This window comes from Synchiropus splendidus, chromosome 9, assembly GCF_027744825.2.
Source record: "Synchiropus splendidus isolate RoL2022-P1 chromosome 9, RoL_Sspl_1.0, whole genome shotgun sequence".
In the NCBI taxonomy this organism is placed as follows: Eukaryota; Metazoa; Chordata; class Actinopteri; order Syngnathiformes; family Callionymidae; genus Synchiropus; species Synchiropus splendidus.
This window is the reverse complement of record NC_071342.1, coordinates 10395462-10412218: the sequence shown is the minus strand read 5'-3', so window position 1 is coordinate 10412218 and position 16757 is coordinate 10395462. Positions and strand designations below refer to the sequence as shown.

At 39.1% G+C, this 16757-nt stretch overlaps 1 protein-coding gene across 1 annotated transcript in view; it reads left to right on the top strand.

Moving 5' to 3' along the window:
* The first annotated feature begins 3892 nt into the window (after positions 1 to 3892).
* The window catches only part of arid5b (AT-rich interaction domain 5B), a 108812-nt gene continuing 95947 nt past the window's right edge, over positions 3893 to 16757 (top strand). The window contains exons 1-2 of the mRNA XM_053875933.1: positions 3893 to 3989; positions 4261 to 4515. Coding sequence (XP_053731908.1) covers positions 3969 to 3989; positions 4261 to 4515 — 276 coding nt within the window. The 5' untranslated portion in view covers positions 3893 to 3968. The remainder of the gene's footprint in view (positions 3990 to 4260; positions 4516 to 16757) is intronic.

Genomic DNA, 16757 nt, shown 5'->3' with positions numbered 1-16757 from the left:
GCAACTACATATTTTTACTGGAGATTCTGTTGAAATAGTTTCCTTTTTTGGTCCATCTTTTAAACAGATAGTAGTTGATGGAAAATTCAGACTGTGAGCATGCCAAAGACAAAATACAGCACAAGAATGCTTTTATCAAAGAAAACACCATTGGTTTGAGCTAAAATCCAGAACTGTGATTAGTGCCTGCCTCCACATGTTGAGAGTTTACTGGGGGAAAAAAATGATATTTTAAGTGAGTTTGTGCTGCTTTGGTGTGGTTAAAACCATCACTCTCAATCTCTGTGTTGAGGTAACTTTACAACCTCGGTTGTGGCACCACGCTGGGGCGCCCTCATTATGTGGAATGTGGAACACCTGTAGTGGAAAAAAAATCAGCCTTTACCACTTAGATGCCATTTGTACGTTTACACTGTAGACAACAAACGCATCATTACCAGCCCAAGACATATTGATCCAATTTTTCCTTTAGCATTATGGGCTTTTTGAGGATTTGTGGTCGAGCCTTTGTGAGAAATGCATTCACAACGATATTTAATCTTTTATACAAGCACAGAGCTGCTTCACACAAACGTGCGGATGATATGGACAGGAAAACAATGGCATGTTTGAAGACTGGGTTTTCAATTCTGCATTCTTCACATGTCAGATATTTGGAAGGAAACAGATCCAGCTGATTCACCTAGCGTGGTTGAGACGCCAAGATTAAAACCCCATTAAAAGCTCACCACTCAGGTATTTGGGTCAATGTGGCCTTTTGACTTGGCCTTCAATGACTCTAAATAAAGGTGTAGCTTGCTACTTCTGTTGTCTGGTTTGGACGACGTCACTCAGCGATACAAACCAAGGTCCTGTTGCTGTGGATGAAGACACTAATCATATTGATGCTCATGAAAATATGGGTCAGATTTAATAAGATCCCAGTTGCTTGTACGCAATATGTGTGCTACTAAGAAGTTTGCACATGGAGCATAGCAATGGTTTGTGTCTGACTTATAAAGACTGAGTGTGTGATTTGAAACCATGCTGGATCCATGCAAGGCGTGTAAGTGCTTGACACCACCTGGCAGGACACAGAACCAGTACCATTGAGTGATGACTGAGTCAGGAAAACAACCAAAAATAACACAAACAGTCATAAGAGAGAAACCTTCAGCCACTTGATGGTATTTCTATTGTTTTATTCCAGACTCAAGAATATAATTCAAGAGGGCAGGATTTGGGAGTATCGCCTGATTTTTTCCCAGGATTTTCAGTATGTGAGCTTCTCTTTTTTTATCTTCTTCTTTTGGTTCATCTTGAAAACCCTTTCGTGAATAACACTTTTTGTAAGCGTTAAAATAAGTGTACTTCTTTTCTTCCTTCTCCTTCTTACTCCCCATGCATTTGTCACATTAATAAAGTATGTTTTAAAAAGTCAGTCTTCTTATCCTCCTCGTCCTTTTATTTCTAGTCCTCGTCCTCCTCATCCTTCTCCTTCCTCTTCTTCTTAAAATGCTTAATGAAACAGGGTTTAAGAATTATGCTGCTTTCATTGAAATGCTTATTCAAAGCCAAGGATTTTTAAGCAGAGAGTGCCATCTAGTGGGCTCTGAAAGTGGGGACACAGTTTCATGAAACCTCATCAGGACATCACTAAGAGCAGACAGCAGACAATCATTGCTCCCGTTTGAAATAAAAACGATGCCTCAATATTCCTGTGCGCACCATCACGCACACATGCTGTCAGCGTTTACCGTCAGAACATGCAAAAAAGACATAATTTCTCTGTGTTAGTTGAAATAAGTTAAAGTAAATCAGATCGCAGGTTGGAAATAATTTCAGTTTCACTCCTCAATATCTTTATCGACCAATGACCTTCAACTAATTTGAGTTTAAGCAAACCTTTAAAAATTCATGGTTTGTGTTTGCGGTGCATTCGGCTGTTAAATATGACCAATGTTGTGAAATAAACTTTCTTTCCTGTCACCCGCCGAGCTGTCGATACTTCCTTAAATGAGGCATGCGAGGTATGAAACATATGACACAAGTTCACCACAAAAGGGAATTTGTCTCTGCATGTAAATCCAGCCATCAGCTGATATATCTCCTTCTATCGTGTGTGTTAAAGTTCTGTTCAAAAGAAGCACTTTGTGTTTCACTCCAGTATCATGGTTGGTTTATAAACAATGTATTTATACTGAAGCTCACTTTCATGCCAATTTGTAATGATGCTGACGCCACTGGGCGCCATCGCGGTTGACAAGTAGTTTCTCGACAAGCGCTGGAGTGGAGCCATTGATTAACAAGAGACTTCATTATGGCTGCTGCCATTAACAATGTTACCCCATTGATTAAGCCACTAAAATTGCTGCGAGAGGAATCAGGAAAACAACTGTGAGAGCTTGGCGGTTGTATTACATTCACAGTGGGGGTGAATTCTGTGCGGCATGTTGAGAAATCATTACGGATGTATAGCGAGACCCGTCTCACAACATTGGCACTGATATTCAAGGTTCCGTATCGTGCAGTTTTTCAATTATGAGACAGAAAACGAGCTGTGAATGTGAGCACAAATGTGTTGAGTGTGGAAAACCACTCATACTATGGGAACATTTAATTTGATAATATGATTAATGCCATGATGAACAGGAATGCCGTTAGAGTAATAGTAATAATTATTTTGCAATATTTAAATGTTATATTCTCTGTGGTCCCTGGTCTTTACAGTCCCTGATTGTGTGAATGTGATGTAACCTGACATTCACACTGATTCCAGATGGAGGAAACATAACCGTGTCTGTAAGCACTCCGCCTTTATTTCTGGAAAAAGGCGCATTGCGTAATGTTGTACTTGAAAGAGCTGCTGGTGTCACAGGCTTATGTCGCTGTGGGCTGCTCTGTGATCTCAGTGCTGTTTTTAAAACGCTGGGACTGTGAAACAGCGCTACCATGTAGTCACGGCGGGTACTGCAACTTTACATGTGAATATCTCCAGACAGCAGATAACATAACGATGACACATAATAGAGGTGGCGGGGTTGCGAGAACAATACCCAAATGTCCGACATTAAATGCATCATATTACGATTGTGACTCGTGTGGATTGGATTTTTATTTTATTTTTTAATAATAACGCGATTAATAATAATCTATCTTTAATAGAATAAATATTTACTAGATCATTATATAACAGTTTGTTTTGAATGTGTTATCGTGTGATGCATAGGCGACTAAAACAAGGCATTGTTTCAGTGTAGTTTATAACCAAATGTGTTGTGAATAATACCGTAGAATGTGGATCGTTTTGTTACTACGTTTGCGTTTCAAACGAGCTACATGAATTCAACAATATCGTCCGATATCGATCGCAGGCGAATGTAAGTACGGATAGCGAGTTGCAGTGGGGTCCGAGCCGGAACACCACGTGTCCCCACATCGCCTTTTGAGGAATCATTTGATAGCCCTATTAACTTTCATGTAAGATTGTTTCTTGAAGGCGCTTCGGTGTCATTACTGTGAGAAATGTGCTTTCATACTGAACGTCTTTTACTGGCGTCCTGGAAGGTGCATAACAACGGATTGCACCATATTGGCTCAAATCATGCTGGTGTTTACATAGAGAATGGAGGTAAATGCTTAAAAATTTATTATGAGGCTCGTGAGGGCCGATAAGGATGTAGTCACTGCTCGGGTTGGCGTTGTTTATTCACAAGATCATATTATTAAGCCGAACGCAGCCGTTGAATTGAATAAAATGCGACCAAAATTAACCGCAACATTTGGCACCTCTAGAAATATACCATGCACTCACAAACATCCTTCCCGAATATATTCTACTCCAAAACCGACAAATCAAATGACATTTTGCGTGAAAAACACGCCTTTTTACAGACGACAGTTTTTTCTACCTTCCAGGACCTTCGGCAATCCATTCAAGCCAGCAAGTTTGGAGAGCGTGTTGAGTTTAATCAATTCATAACGTCGAGATGGAGCCGAACTCACTGAAGGTAACGTGAAACATCACTCCTTTATTTCTCCTATTTTCGCCCGGCGTTAAACGCTGACGACTCGACGTTTGGCAGGCGTGTTCAAGCCACCAAACTTTGACACATTTCATTTCCGAACACATCTGTGTCATATGTTGAACGTCTAAAAATAGTCGCACGATAGCGATTGTGTGTACAAAAAAGATTAGCGCGATATCCGGACCTCGCGGTATTATTTAACGTGTGTATTAAATGAATAATATATGTATATGTATATTGTTTCCCTCCACAGTGGGTTGGCTCGTCTTGCGGTTTACACGGACCATATATTTTCTACAAAGCCTTTAAATTTAACCGGGACGGTAAAGCCAGGATTCTGTCTCTGGGAGACTTTTTCTTCGTCAGATGTAAACCAGAGGACCCTATTTGCATAGCGGAGCTCCAGTTGCTCTGGGAAGAAAGAACGAGCAAACAACTTTTATCAAGCTCCAAACTTTATTTTCTTCCGGAGGACACACCGCAGGGACGGACGGTCACCCACGGAGAGGTAGGAAGAATTGGTGCCTGTTTCGTCCTGCTGCTCTTCCTTATTGTCAAACAGCGTTTTTGTTTTGTGCTTCACGTTACTGATGTATTACACCCCGGCAGCCGATGCGTTTACGGCTTTAAATGTACATCGTAAATGTTAACACCACTGTATCCCTGACCTCAAAATGTCCAAACAGAACATTAACGGCTCAGAAAAACAAATGCTGTTAATGGATATTTAGCAACAGCGCGATGTTGAAAGCCCTGACACGTTTAAACTCGCTTTCCATCCGCCACATATCATTGTGTTGCATTACGCGGAGGAAGAAAAGCAATAGTTATGATTGACTGCGACCATATGTGGCGCTTGTGATCCGGTTACCGCTCTTGATTATGACGAGCTTTTCCTCGATTGAACAAATGGTGTGTTGTGTTCACGCGGATATTCATCACCCAGCCGTTTAATAAGCGGATCCCTGACACCTTGATGGAAATGCGCCTCTGTGATATTGTCAAGTCGGAGACACAAAGCCTTGTTTGTACTTCCTGCTGATGTCTTTTTACTTACATTCCTTCCTCTTGAGTAATAGAAAGGATATCATGTTTCCCGTACATGCAGCGCTGATGCCTCACTATCTCGCCGTAGCCGTGAAGCACAATGATGAGGCAGAGTCGTCTCTTTTTAGCCTTTAACACGCTGCAATTATTTAGTAATTACTTAGAGAGCATGCATGGCACAATGTGAGGACACGCTTGCGCAACCGCTCTGGCCCCGCCCCTTTTCACAAAGGCTGATTTGCATTGCAAAGTGCTTTCATCTGGAAATTATTAAAGGCATTTAGAAAGACGAATTCGTGAAGCCAAGGACATGTTTTCCCATTTTGCGATATTGAATGATCACATTTATGAGATTATTGTGGTTGGATTTTCAGCTATCACTGGTTTCTTTGTTCCACTCATAGCTGATTTTTCTCATCACAGGATTCAGAGTAATTTAGATTTGGGCATTTCTGCAATCGATTCACATAATCAGGAACGCATTGAACCACATCCACATTACATGATATTGTTATAAAATCACATTTTTAGGCTCTGTTATTCCTTCATGTTTAAATCAGGCTCAATTCCAGTTGAAACTCAACACGATAAGAAAGTTAAATAGCTTGTCAATAGTGTACTGCTAACCAATATTAGTTTAATAATTAAAGGAAGACACAAGACAAAATCTTTAATTTATTTTTCTACCTATCACAATTTCTAATTTGCTTGAGACTGATGGGCTTTTGTGTAGTCTTGGTTAGCTAAGAGGCACGTGTCATTCAAACTTTAGACTTCCAGTATTTAAAAAAAAAAGACATTTATGGTGAGAGGTTAATGTTATATCCTTTGTTTCCTTTCAATAAGTTGTCACATGAAACAATATTTCACAAACACCTGGGCATTATAATTTTTAAAACTTACACAACAGCACAACTGCACTTTATTTTTCACCACATGTTGTACTAAAGGTTCACAAAATAGTTTCAAGCCACATTATGTAAGCATCACATGAGGTTATTGAGGCAAACACATGTTTGAGATCTGTTTAGATTTTGGAAGTTTCAGTAACAAAATGCCAGTACTACTTAGTCCATAATCTTAATGTTTGCTTCATTTTATCCACTTTGTCAATGATTGTTTTTAGCTGGGAAGCTGCCGGCTGCTTGTTGTTCCCACTCATTCATACATTTTCTTCAGCTTAATGAGGTCACAGGGGGCTGGAGCTTATCCCTGAGAGGCAGTAACACACCCTAGAATTAATGTTCTTTTCTTTGTTTTATGTACATGCTATTAGGTGAACTGGTCTTAGTGATAAAATGATAATGTGTTTGAACACTGATCATATAGCCACAGCATCAGTTAGCAGTGAAATTCACTGCTCTTTTGTTATATAGATTGTTTTGTTTGTCTTTTGCTTCTGCCAAAAACTACCTTTCAGTCAAGTTATTTATTGATCTCAGCCTTCAAATAATGCCTGCTAAGATTTAAGTCTGCAGCAATGATTGAATCAGTCTTCACTGCAGATGCTCTTAAAACAATTGTACGGCGAGTTTTGTGTAGTTGCTTTAGTTGGCAGGACATTTTAGAAATCTGGGACGCTGGTGGCTTTTGTAAATGGATCATTAATCTTGATCAATTTGTGTTTCCTCTGGCAAGTGCTAGTGCAGCGATTGCTATTATTGTTTTTTTTTCCTCTGAAACATAGAATCAATTTTGGGATTTCTTCCCAGGTTAGAAAATCACAATAGGCTATTTATCTAGCTCAATAGCAGCGCATAATCTTGTAATATCCAGGATTAAAGTCTGTAGTTAGGCCTGTTTGCAAAACAAAACATGGATTTAATTGGGAAGGACTCATTCATTTTGTCTGTTTATGTCCCTACGTCTTATGCTGTAGTAAACATTTACAACTGCTTGAATCAAACATTAATGATCTGGTGATCTTCACTAAAGAGATAAGCCTCTATGCTGTATATATATATATATATATATATATAAAGGCTGGTCATAATTTCCCTGCATGAATTTTACAGGAATTGAAATGGAACTTGCAATTATGAAATCACAAGTGACAGATTACCCTACTTTTCAAATAACCACTAAACTGGTCAACAGAAGAGAAGTCATTTGAGAAGGTTTAAAGTCCGCGGCGTAAGGCGCCTTCAGGCTGGCCTCAATTAAAGGGCCGGACTAAACACCTGCGTATTACAAAGTGGAAATTGCCCCGATAAGTTGGAGTCAGTTTATGACCTTCCCTGAGTACATTGGCAGTCTTGCTGACTTTGCCCCAGAACACAGATCTGCACTGCATGAGTCAGCAAGGAGCACTCACAGAACCCCCCTGAAAAACAAACAGGAAGAGTAAACCTGCCTGGGGTGAGCTGCTATTATTCTCCCCACCAAATATCTGGATACTCACTCCAGATTTCCAGACAGTGCCCAAGTGCAGACGCTATAAACATCAGATTGTGCAACATGTGATCAGATAAATATCTTAGTGATGACGTCAACATCAAGGTTAAAACCTTGGCAATTATTGTGGACCCTTACAAGCCGGATCATTGTAGGATGCTTTACCTTCTCAGGAGCTAAGCATGTGAGCCGCGTTGGAAATATGTAACTACCTTGGTTTCATTATTGCGGTTGTGAGCTATTAATTTTATAGACATGGAAGTTGTTGCCACATTTCACCCACTCTGGGGATCATGCTTAAATCCCTACCAGCATCTCATTTGAGTTTAGGCAACACTATGACCAAGTGTTATCGCCTTTTAACTACTTATCAGTTTTCTAGAATACGTTTACATGTTGTTTAAACGTCTTTTTACAGCACTACATTAGTTGTCCAGCTGTTATTGCTGTCCTTAACTTTAAGGTCAGAGAATGTCAACAGCGTAGGTGCTTGAATTATGTTGTTCTCTTGTAGCAATCTATCTCTGCTTCTGTCATATTTTACGAGTACATTTTGTGAATTAATAAACTGGAATGAGCCCATAAATTAAATGACACTGAGGTGGTTCTTTTGTGGCTCTTACAATTCCCCTTCAGGATTCAGTTATGTCATCATATTTGTTCACCAGTTCTCAGGCAATGCTGAAGCACATTACATGTGTTGCTACTTGTTGTTGTGAGCACTGCCTTGTAGCTGCAATCTTGTATATTAACATGTTCACGCGAGGCATTGCTTCAGTTGTTGGCTCGTAAACCTGCCCTTGAATTGTTTTTCTTTTATGCATGTTTATACAGGACTAAGTGGTGGTCAGTTGATGATGTATGTATGTATGTATGTATGTATGTATGTATGTATGTATGTATGTATGTATGTATGTATTCTTAATTAATTCATTCCAGCTTTTAAGTATTTTTTATTTTGTAAGTAAATAAATTCAGCTTTTACGTAAGTGTGTACTGAAAACTGTTGTATAATTCTCTATCAATAGTGTTGTGTCAAGTATTGTGTAACTCTTTCATCTCTTGATCTTTCTAATCTCCACATATTTCTTTGAGACTGGAAGCCGTAAAAGACACATTTATGTCTGTGAAGTTGATCCGTAATGAGTTGACTGACTGGGAAAGAGATCCGATTAGCCCGCTGACCCGTGCAAATATGAACTTGATAACTCACATCTCCCAGGAAGTGTGCCACTTTCACATGGTTCTCAGTCCTAAATGAGTGCTGGCGAGCCTCAGTGAACCTCAGGAATGTCAATTTCAAATTTTTCACACCACAAAGATACAAAGTGTTTTGACATTTGACTTGCCGACAGCTGCTGCACCGTCTATCTCCCACCACGGTCGTCATGGAGGTGGCTATTATCTGAAGCCTGAAGCCAAATATCACCCTCAAATACCAACAGACGCCACACTATCACGACACGAAGACAACCTTTATTGACTGTGCACGCCAGAATTGGATTACTGATTCACTTGTGTTCTGAGCTATGATGTAATTTCCTGGTTCTTTCTCAGGTATTTGTTTGCCCTCCTTTGTGTTGTGTGTGTGTGTGGCGTGTTTTGCTGTGCTGTGAAGCGACAGGAGGAGCCAACCCCATGCCCTACTGTGCTTGTTTTTCTTCTGTCACGGGGTCAGGGGTCAATTCTGTCTAAAGCACGGCCAATTTTCTTAAACTGGCATCCTGGCTGGAAATCAAAATGGTGATTCAGCGCAGTCATTTAACCGCCTCTGCCTGGGGTGATGTGATTGGTGATGACAAATGATTCATTTTTTTAAACCTCCTTTAAATCATTTTCTAAAGAAGAGAATACAAATATGTACATCAAAATGACCCCACAAATTACATGGATTACATGGATGTAAGATAAATGTAAAAAAAATACTCATTTACTGTGCATGAATTTTAGATTATTCGCATGTTCAATTATCAATAAAGAAGTTATTTGAACTTGACATGACAAATATGACAAATATATGACAAATAGTTTTGTAGTAGCTAACAAAGAAGTACGAGTTAAACATGTATAGCTGTTGTAGCTGCAAGAGAGTGACAACAAAAAGGCAAAACAAAAATGGTGATGAGGCTTCATAAAACAATGTCCTAATTTTCAGAGCTAAATAGGTGGCGCTCTTGGTATTGAAAATTATGGGAGTGTAATTGAAATCTTTGAGTGGGCTCGAAAAATGAGGACCCTGTTTTGTGAAGGCTCACCAGCACACACAACAGCTCACCACAAGGGAAAAGAAATGCAATATTATATTTCGATTTCCAATTTTTTTCAAATGAAAAATTACAATCACGTTGTACAGGAACAATTCCAAAGATTATCATTATCATATTATTATTCTATTGCGATATTACAAGATTATGCGCCGCTATTGCGTCGGTAAAGATAGGGTGAGAGTTTCTTCCAAGCTGAAAACTAGAAATTATCATAAAAAGTGGAGCTATTAGAACAACTTAGATTAGATGACTTTTATTAGTCCCACAGTGGGGAAATTCAACGTGTCACAGTGGCTAATGACGACAAAGACACTGACATGCCAAAGACATTGAAGATACACAGCAAACATCAAAGACATCCACAAAGAAAGACCATTAAGAAAGTACGGTCACAAAATATTAAACAACACAAGACAAACAATTTAATACCCAAAATATATAAACATTAGTGGTGGGACTTAAACAAGTTAAAATATTTTAATCACACTTAAACGTTTTAATTTAATTTAATTTAACAGGGAACCTTTGTAAGTGCAGGAGTTCCTGGTCTACTGATCACACTGATGCACAAGACACGTGGCAGCTAGGATGATAACAACAACAACAAACATGGAGGGATGATTTTGTGTAGCAAAAAACATCCCTGAACAAAAGCAAACAGATGCTTTTGTTTGCTTTTGTTCAGGGATGTTTTTTGCTACACAATGGCCAGGGTTTCCACTACTCTGAATGTACTTGAAATTCTTGTACAGATATTTTCAAGACATTAAAAGAGCTTTTTAAATAAGGTGATATAAAAACTTGAATATAGACACCATCGTGATTTATTGTGCTATTGTCACACTGATGTAAAATAAACAATATTTTGTTGTTTAAATGTATGTATGGGTTCATCATTTGATTCAGTAATATACCACATTCATTCAAATTGAAAAATGTGGCTTCTTGTGGCAAATATTCTTATACCATTAAACTGCGATTAATTGAGAATAATTAATCAGAAATTTACTAATTAATTAGATTATTTTTTTAATCGACTCCCACCCCTAATAAACATATATAATGGTGAAATTAAAAAAATGTATATATAATTAATAGTATGTAAGTAGTTATAAGTAAGTATAAAACACATAGGTAATAATAAATTATATAAATAAAGAAATGAAAAATAAATAAATAATAAATAAACAAATGATTGACAATGGACAGTAGTGGGACAGAATGCAGCGTGGGTGGATCAGCCTGCCAATGAAGGTACAGGTACAGTGCCGTCAGGGTGTCCAGGACGGGGTGAGACAGGTTGATATATATATATATATATATATATATATATATATACATATTATGCTAAATTAAAATACATCCTTCTTTTCTTAATTGTCTGCATCGCCCGGCCCTGTGCTGCTTCACGACCGTGATATTTGGCTAAACATCTAATCCACATGTGACGACGGCACTATTCATATTGAATCTCACACTGATGAGCTGTGTTTACTGCCACCAGTTGAGCTCTGCTGGCTCTTTAAACAGGCTTTGTGTTGAGTTGCTCAGCCATCATGACAAAGCCTCCGCCGGGGCCTCCGCTCTATTTGTCCGCCTGCGAACTGCCACTGACTAAACAGTCACATGTGTTTTAAAATTGAGTGACACGTTATTCCTCCTCTCTCGGAATAGCCCGCCTCGCTGCTTCCCTGCTGCTGCGCCTTTAATAATTTTCTGTTTTTGGACTTTCAAGTGAGAGCTGTTACAGATAATAGCGCGCTGCACACACACAACACCCACTCACTGTGTGCGCTGTGCTCCAGGCACTTAATTGCTTATGCTTATCTTATACCGTATATTCCAGTTTGCTGCAAATACAGCACTGCACTCTTAATGGGGTTCCACAAGCGTGGAGAATATTTCTGGATCATGTTATATTAATGCGCTATTATCATCACCTCTGATTTCATCTGACCTCTCTTATCCTCCGGACTGTCCCTCTAGCTGACAAGGCTTTGGCGCGCACGCACACACACACACACACACACAGAGGCTTTGACAGGACTGCAGCAGTGGTCCTGTATTGATTGCTGTGGAAAACACTTTGGCATGCAGCCAGAGCCATTTCTTCAGTGCATGGCACTCCTCCATGCATGTGTTTCAGTGCTTGGAAAGCCAGCTTGTAGGGAAATTAGATTGTATTCATTTGCTGCTTCTTTGATTTTTCCTAAGGGAAAAACCCTGAATGGGTAATTCTGGCATCTGGAATCCTAGTTGAGTTAAGTATAAGTGGCTTAGATATGCGAGCTGTATTTTGATGGATGAGGTCGTTACATTGAATGAGAAGAGTGAATGCGATATGGCATATTTTTACAGTCATCTTCACACAACATCTCATTCTGCTTTCTGGTCTGGGACAGTTAGCATTAAAGCAAAATCTCCCCATTCACACAACAATGGCAGGAATTTAGTGGCGGTGGCGGCAGTATTGGTGGGTGGTGGTGGTGGTGGTGGGGTGTGTGTGTGTGTGTGTGTGTGTGTGAGTGCCTGCGTGCCTCCTCCTGCTGCAGAACAAGTCATTAACTCCGTACACTGCCCTCCAGTGAATTCCTCACCACTGCTGAAATAGCATGTAAATTATTACCAGCTTTTTAGGATAGTGTAATTTAAAACCTTTAAAATGGAATACCCCGGACTTCAAAGGCTATAAAAAAGCACACTTACATTTCCCATTGGTTTAGGAGATGTCATTCCAAGAGCGTCGAGATTTCTCAATCCTTTCAAGCAAAAGTTTCCCTGTGTACGTCTGGAGTGTTGTCACACATGAGAATCTGGTGCTCTTTAGCTCAGATTTACCCACTTCATCATTGACTAAGCGCTTCAAATGGCAAACATTTGTCTTGATGCGTGACTGCAGGGCTCCCGGAGTCAGCCAATCGTTATTTTAACCTTAGAGGAGAATACTGCCACATTTTTAAATCTCCGTTAGTGAGACTTTTTTTTATTATTCACCCGCATAAGGATCCAGCAACTCTGACTCTGAATGGCACTGGGATATTAGTCGATGTTTTGGTAGAGTTAAAATTCTCTTCATGGCACACAAAGTCACAGTACACGGTTTTGAATATAATAGCGCATTAACCTTTGGCATAACGCTGCAAGTGTTTAATTTAGCGATGCAGAAAACACTCAGATAAGAGGATGCCAAGTCAGTAAACATTACAGTGGTGGCTGTTTTGCAAACAGTGCAGGAAAAAGCCTGTTATTTACTTAATTTTTGTCTCGGATTTCATGTTGATTAGCTTATATTCAGGAAGTAGGGGTGCTTACACAAATCTTATCGAATGACCTGAAGTTTATTAAGATGTTAAGATGTTTGTATTTAAATATTTTTAATATTGTTAGCAGTTGTAAAGCCCAGCCGGAGGAGGTGGGGAGACTTCAAAATAAGATGACGCAAGTTTCCCTCGCTATGTCATTAAGGTGCCTGACTACTGTGTCCTGCCTTAAAAATGAATACATAAATATATTACTTGCAGCAACGGCAGTAGATCTTATTGAAAAGGAAGGTTTTGATCTAGTTACCATATATATATATATATATATTTATATATATATATATATAGATAGATAGATAGATAGATAGATAGATAGATAGATAAAATAATTTGTTATTCATTTTCCATCAATTGTGAGTAAACTCTGCTCTAGCGTGATGAGCTGATATTAACGTTTTTTTAATCGATTGACAGCCATAAATTCAACATCTTTGGCACATCTTCAGCTGACATGAAGCTGTGGACATCTCAAAGGCCACTCACAATTTTCACATATTTTATGCACCATGTCTAAAATCCTACCTATTTTTTCATCCAATCGTTTTAAGATTGGATTAAAACGCTGCTAATACTGCTAACACTTACTCACTGCTAGCCTTGTATGTTCCAGGTTATTTGTGATTTGTTGCTGTAAAATTTGACAACCAACTAAGGGCCAATAACACAGGAAAAAATGGTTGATATTGACATTTAGGACCCGGAGCTATTGCCCCGTTTGTAGCACCACACTAGCAGAATTTAGTTTTGAAGCGGAAAAGGCAGCTGTAGTTGCACTTATACATGTTGTAAATCTCTGATATTACGATCGAGAATCGGCTTATAATTAGCTACAAACATCTTAGTAAGCAATGGCAGATATAAAAACTAACATGAAAATACAATCAAAGGCACTTTCCCAGGTATAACATACATCAAAGGGAATAATGGTTCCTCACGATAGTCGCAGTTTGTTCCAGTTACCCTTCCTATTAAATTGAGAGTAAGAGCTGCTACGTTAAGCAAAATTGTTAAATAAAGCTTTTGCACTCAAAACCCACAGTTCAATATCTCCGCCGGCTTCTCTGTGAAAATTAGTGGCTACAGTATATGCACAATTGCTCAAACACGAGGACAGAGAAGCTGGTGTTATTCTAGAGCGCTGACACAGCTTTTTTGTGGTGTCACCTTACATGATGGATGCCTCACCCACTTTCCCAAAGCCTTTGAAAAACTCCTGTTATCTCTCTTATTTTCCCCTTTCTCTGTGCCAGAGTGATACGTTTTACATATCACAGCGGCTCATACAAGGAGCATTCTCTTAATGGAGTCGGTAAATAAAAGATGAGCTCAGCACACCCGCAGATATTACTGCGACTTTTATGCACATGAATAAACTGCATGCATTAAGGTGGCAGGATGTTATGTGCAGTAATTTTCACCTTTAAATTTGTTGCCCCTCGAACTGGTTTCGGTCTGGAGGCGGTTAGGAAAACATATTCTAATTTGATTGTCGCTGGCTCCGTCCCAAGGGCTCCTTTTTAATTCCCAGATAAGTTTGTTTTGGGACACTGCAGCCAAGGTCAGTCACGGGGAGGGGAGACAGATAATGAACTCATATTGTGTTTCATACTCTGGTTCCCTCACTCTCTGCGAGTTCCTCCTGCTCTCTCTCCCTCTCTGTCTCCTCATTGTCCATGTCACCATGTCCATTACTCAATTACTAATCTCCTTTGGCCTTAGGAATTCCAGCTCTGACCTCTTTGAGGCAGCAAGCAGAACCCTTCCCAGCATGTCAGGAGAAGCTCTATGTGTGTGTGTGCATATGTGTATTCATAGTATAGAAAGACACCCACCTACTGGGTTCCTGCACCCCTTGACTCTCACACTCAAACTCCTGTCCTAGCGATGAGACGCTCGGCTGCAGAACGCTGACATTGAGGAATTTCTTCCTCGCTGTTCACGCAGGATTTCATGGATTTTCCGCTGGACATTATTTAGAGCCAAAATAACATTTATAAGTGTGTATTTCTGGGCTTCTGAAAGTCACTGGACTGTGGCAAAAGTGGGCCACGTCCAGCTCCCTCGACAATGCCTTCCAAAGGCAAGTTAAAAAATTATTATATATTATTTTATTTTACTGTTTTCTGTTAGCTCTCCATCAATGGAAAGTGATGCCTAACTGTCGCTGAAAAGTGTGACCCGATTTGGATATAAAAAACTTTTTTTTAAAAATTGTGATCGATACAATAATTACATTTAGATGGCATATACGCTGACAAAACTTTAGAAATGTTGCAATATCCTGGCATAAGCATGAGCAGAACCAAACAAACAAACAAACAAAAAAAAAATATATATATATAATATAATAATAAAAAAAAATAAAAAAAAATAACACAAATATCAATTACTACTATAGACTACTTTACATCCAGGCTAACAAAAGTTATTGTTAGTCATGTTTATACTCAAAAATACACTGGGTAATGGTCATGCTTGCAACAAAATGTTGGGGGAAAACTATATACATATATTTATTCCATTACTCCTCACAAAATTCTTACATGAATCTCTTTAGGGCTGCGGTGACTACAGTACTCGACATGGTTGACTATAATCAACTATTAAATTAGTCACGGACAGGTGCATGAGTCATGGCGTCAAAATGGGGAATTTCACTAACGGCACATCAAAGATGATAGATGCAACTAGTGTTGTAGTCAAGACCACTCCAACTGAGACCAAGACATTATTGAGACGGGAGAGAATTGAAACAAGATCGAGACATTTGTAGATCAACACCATGACGAGACCAAGACATTCGGTGGTTGAGACAGAAACAAGACCAAGACAGTCTGATCCAGTGGGTGCAGGCGCACGTTGCTTAACCAGTCAGCTGAAACAATCGCCTCCAGTCTGACAAACAACAGTCTTCAGAAACCTTATTGGTGTTTTGTATCCTCCTCATCAGTTAGGAACAAAAACATGCACCCACTGTGGTCCTCTTGTGGATCAGTTGGAGACCCCTGCTAAGTATCAAAGAGGAAACACAAGAAAACTGAGCAAAAGCCAGAATGTCAGTCTTTACCAGTCTTGAATAGAAAAGCAGAGTCCACCCAGTCCAAGACCGAGTGAAAATGCATTCGAGACTGAGACAAGACCGGGACACTCAAAAAGGTGTTGACAACAATTTACATTATTATTTACATTTACTACTATCTGACAGAGTGGCAGGTCTTATAGACGAGACAGAAGACATTACCAGTGTTCATCATCATGTATGACTTCTAACAAGGTACAATACTGTTATCTTATTTCTAACAATGTTATACAGTGGGTCAAGGGCCAAGTTAAATCCAGCATTTATAATATATAAGCCTTGTCACAAGTTACCATACATGATTATGAACATTCATCTTCTATAATGATAATCCTTAAATTCTTATAAATGCATGATGTCTTATGAATGTAGTAATAATGCATTATAAATGAGATCTTTACGTGTTACCAGTCTTCTTATTAAATAGTAATAAAAAAATACAGATTTTTTTTCCATGATATCATGATAGCATCTATACATTGTGATTGATGAAAACAATGATGAAAACAATTTTGCTGCAATCTTGCAGCCTGACGTGTTTTTGCGGCAGTTTTCTGTGCATAAAATTGCACTTAATGTGCTAGCGTGCCTTGGTGAGCTCCTGCCAGCTTGTAAATTGAATGATATGGATTTTTCCACGTAT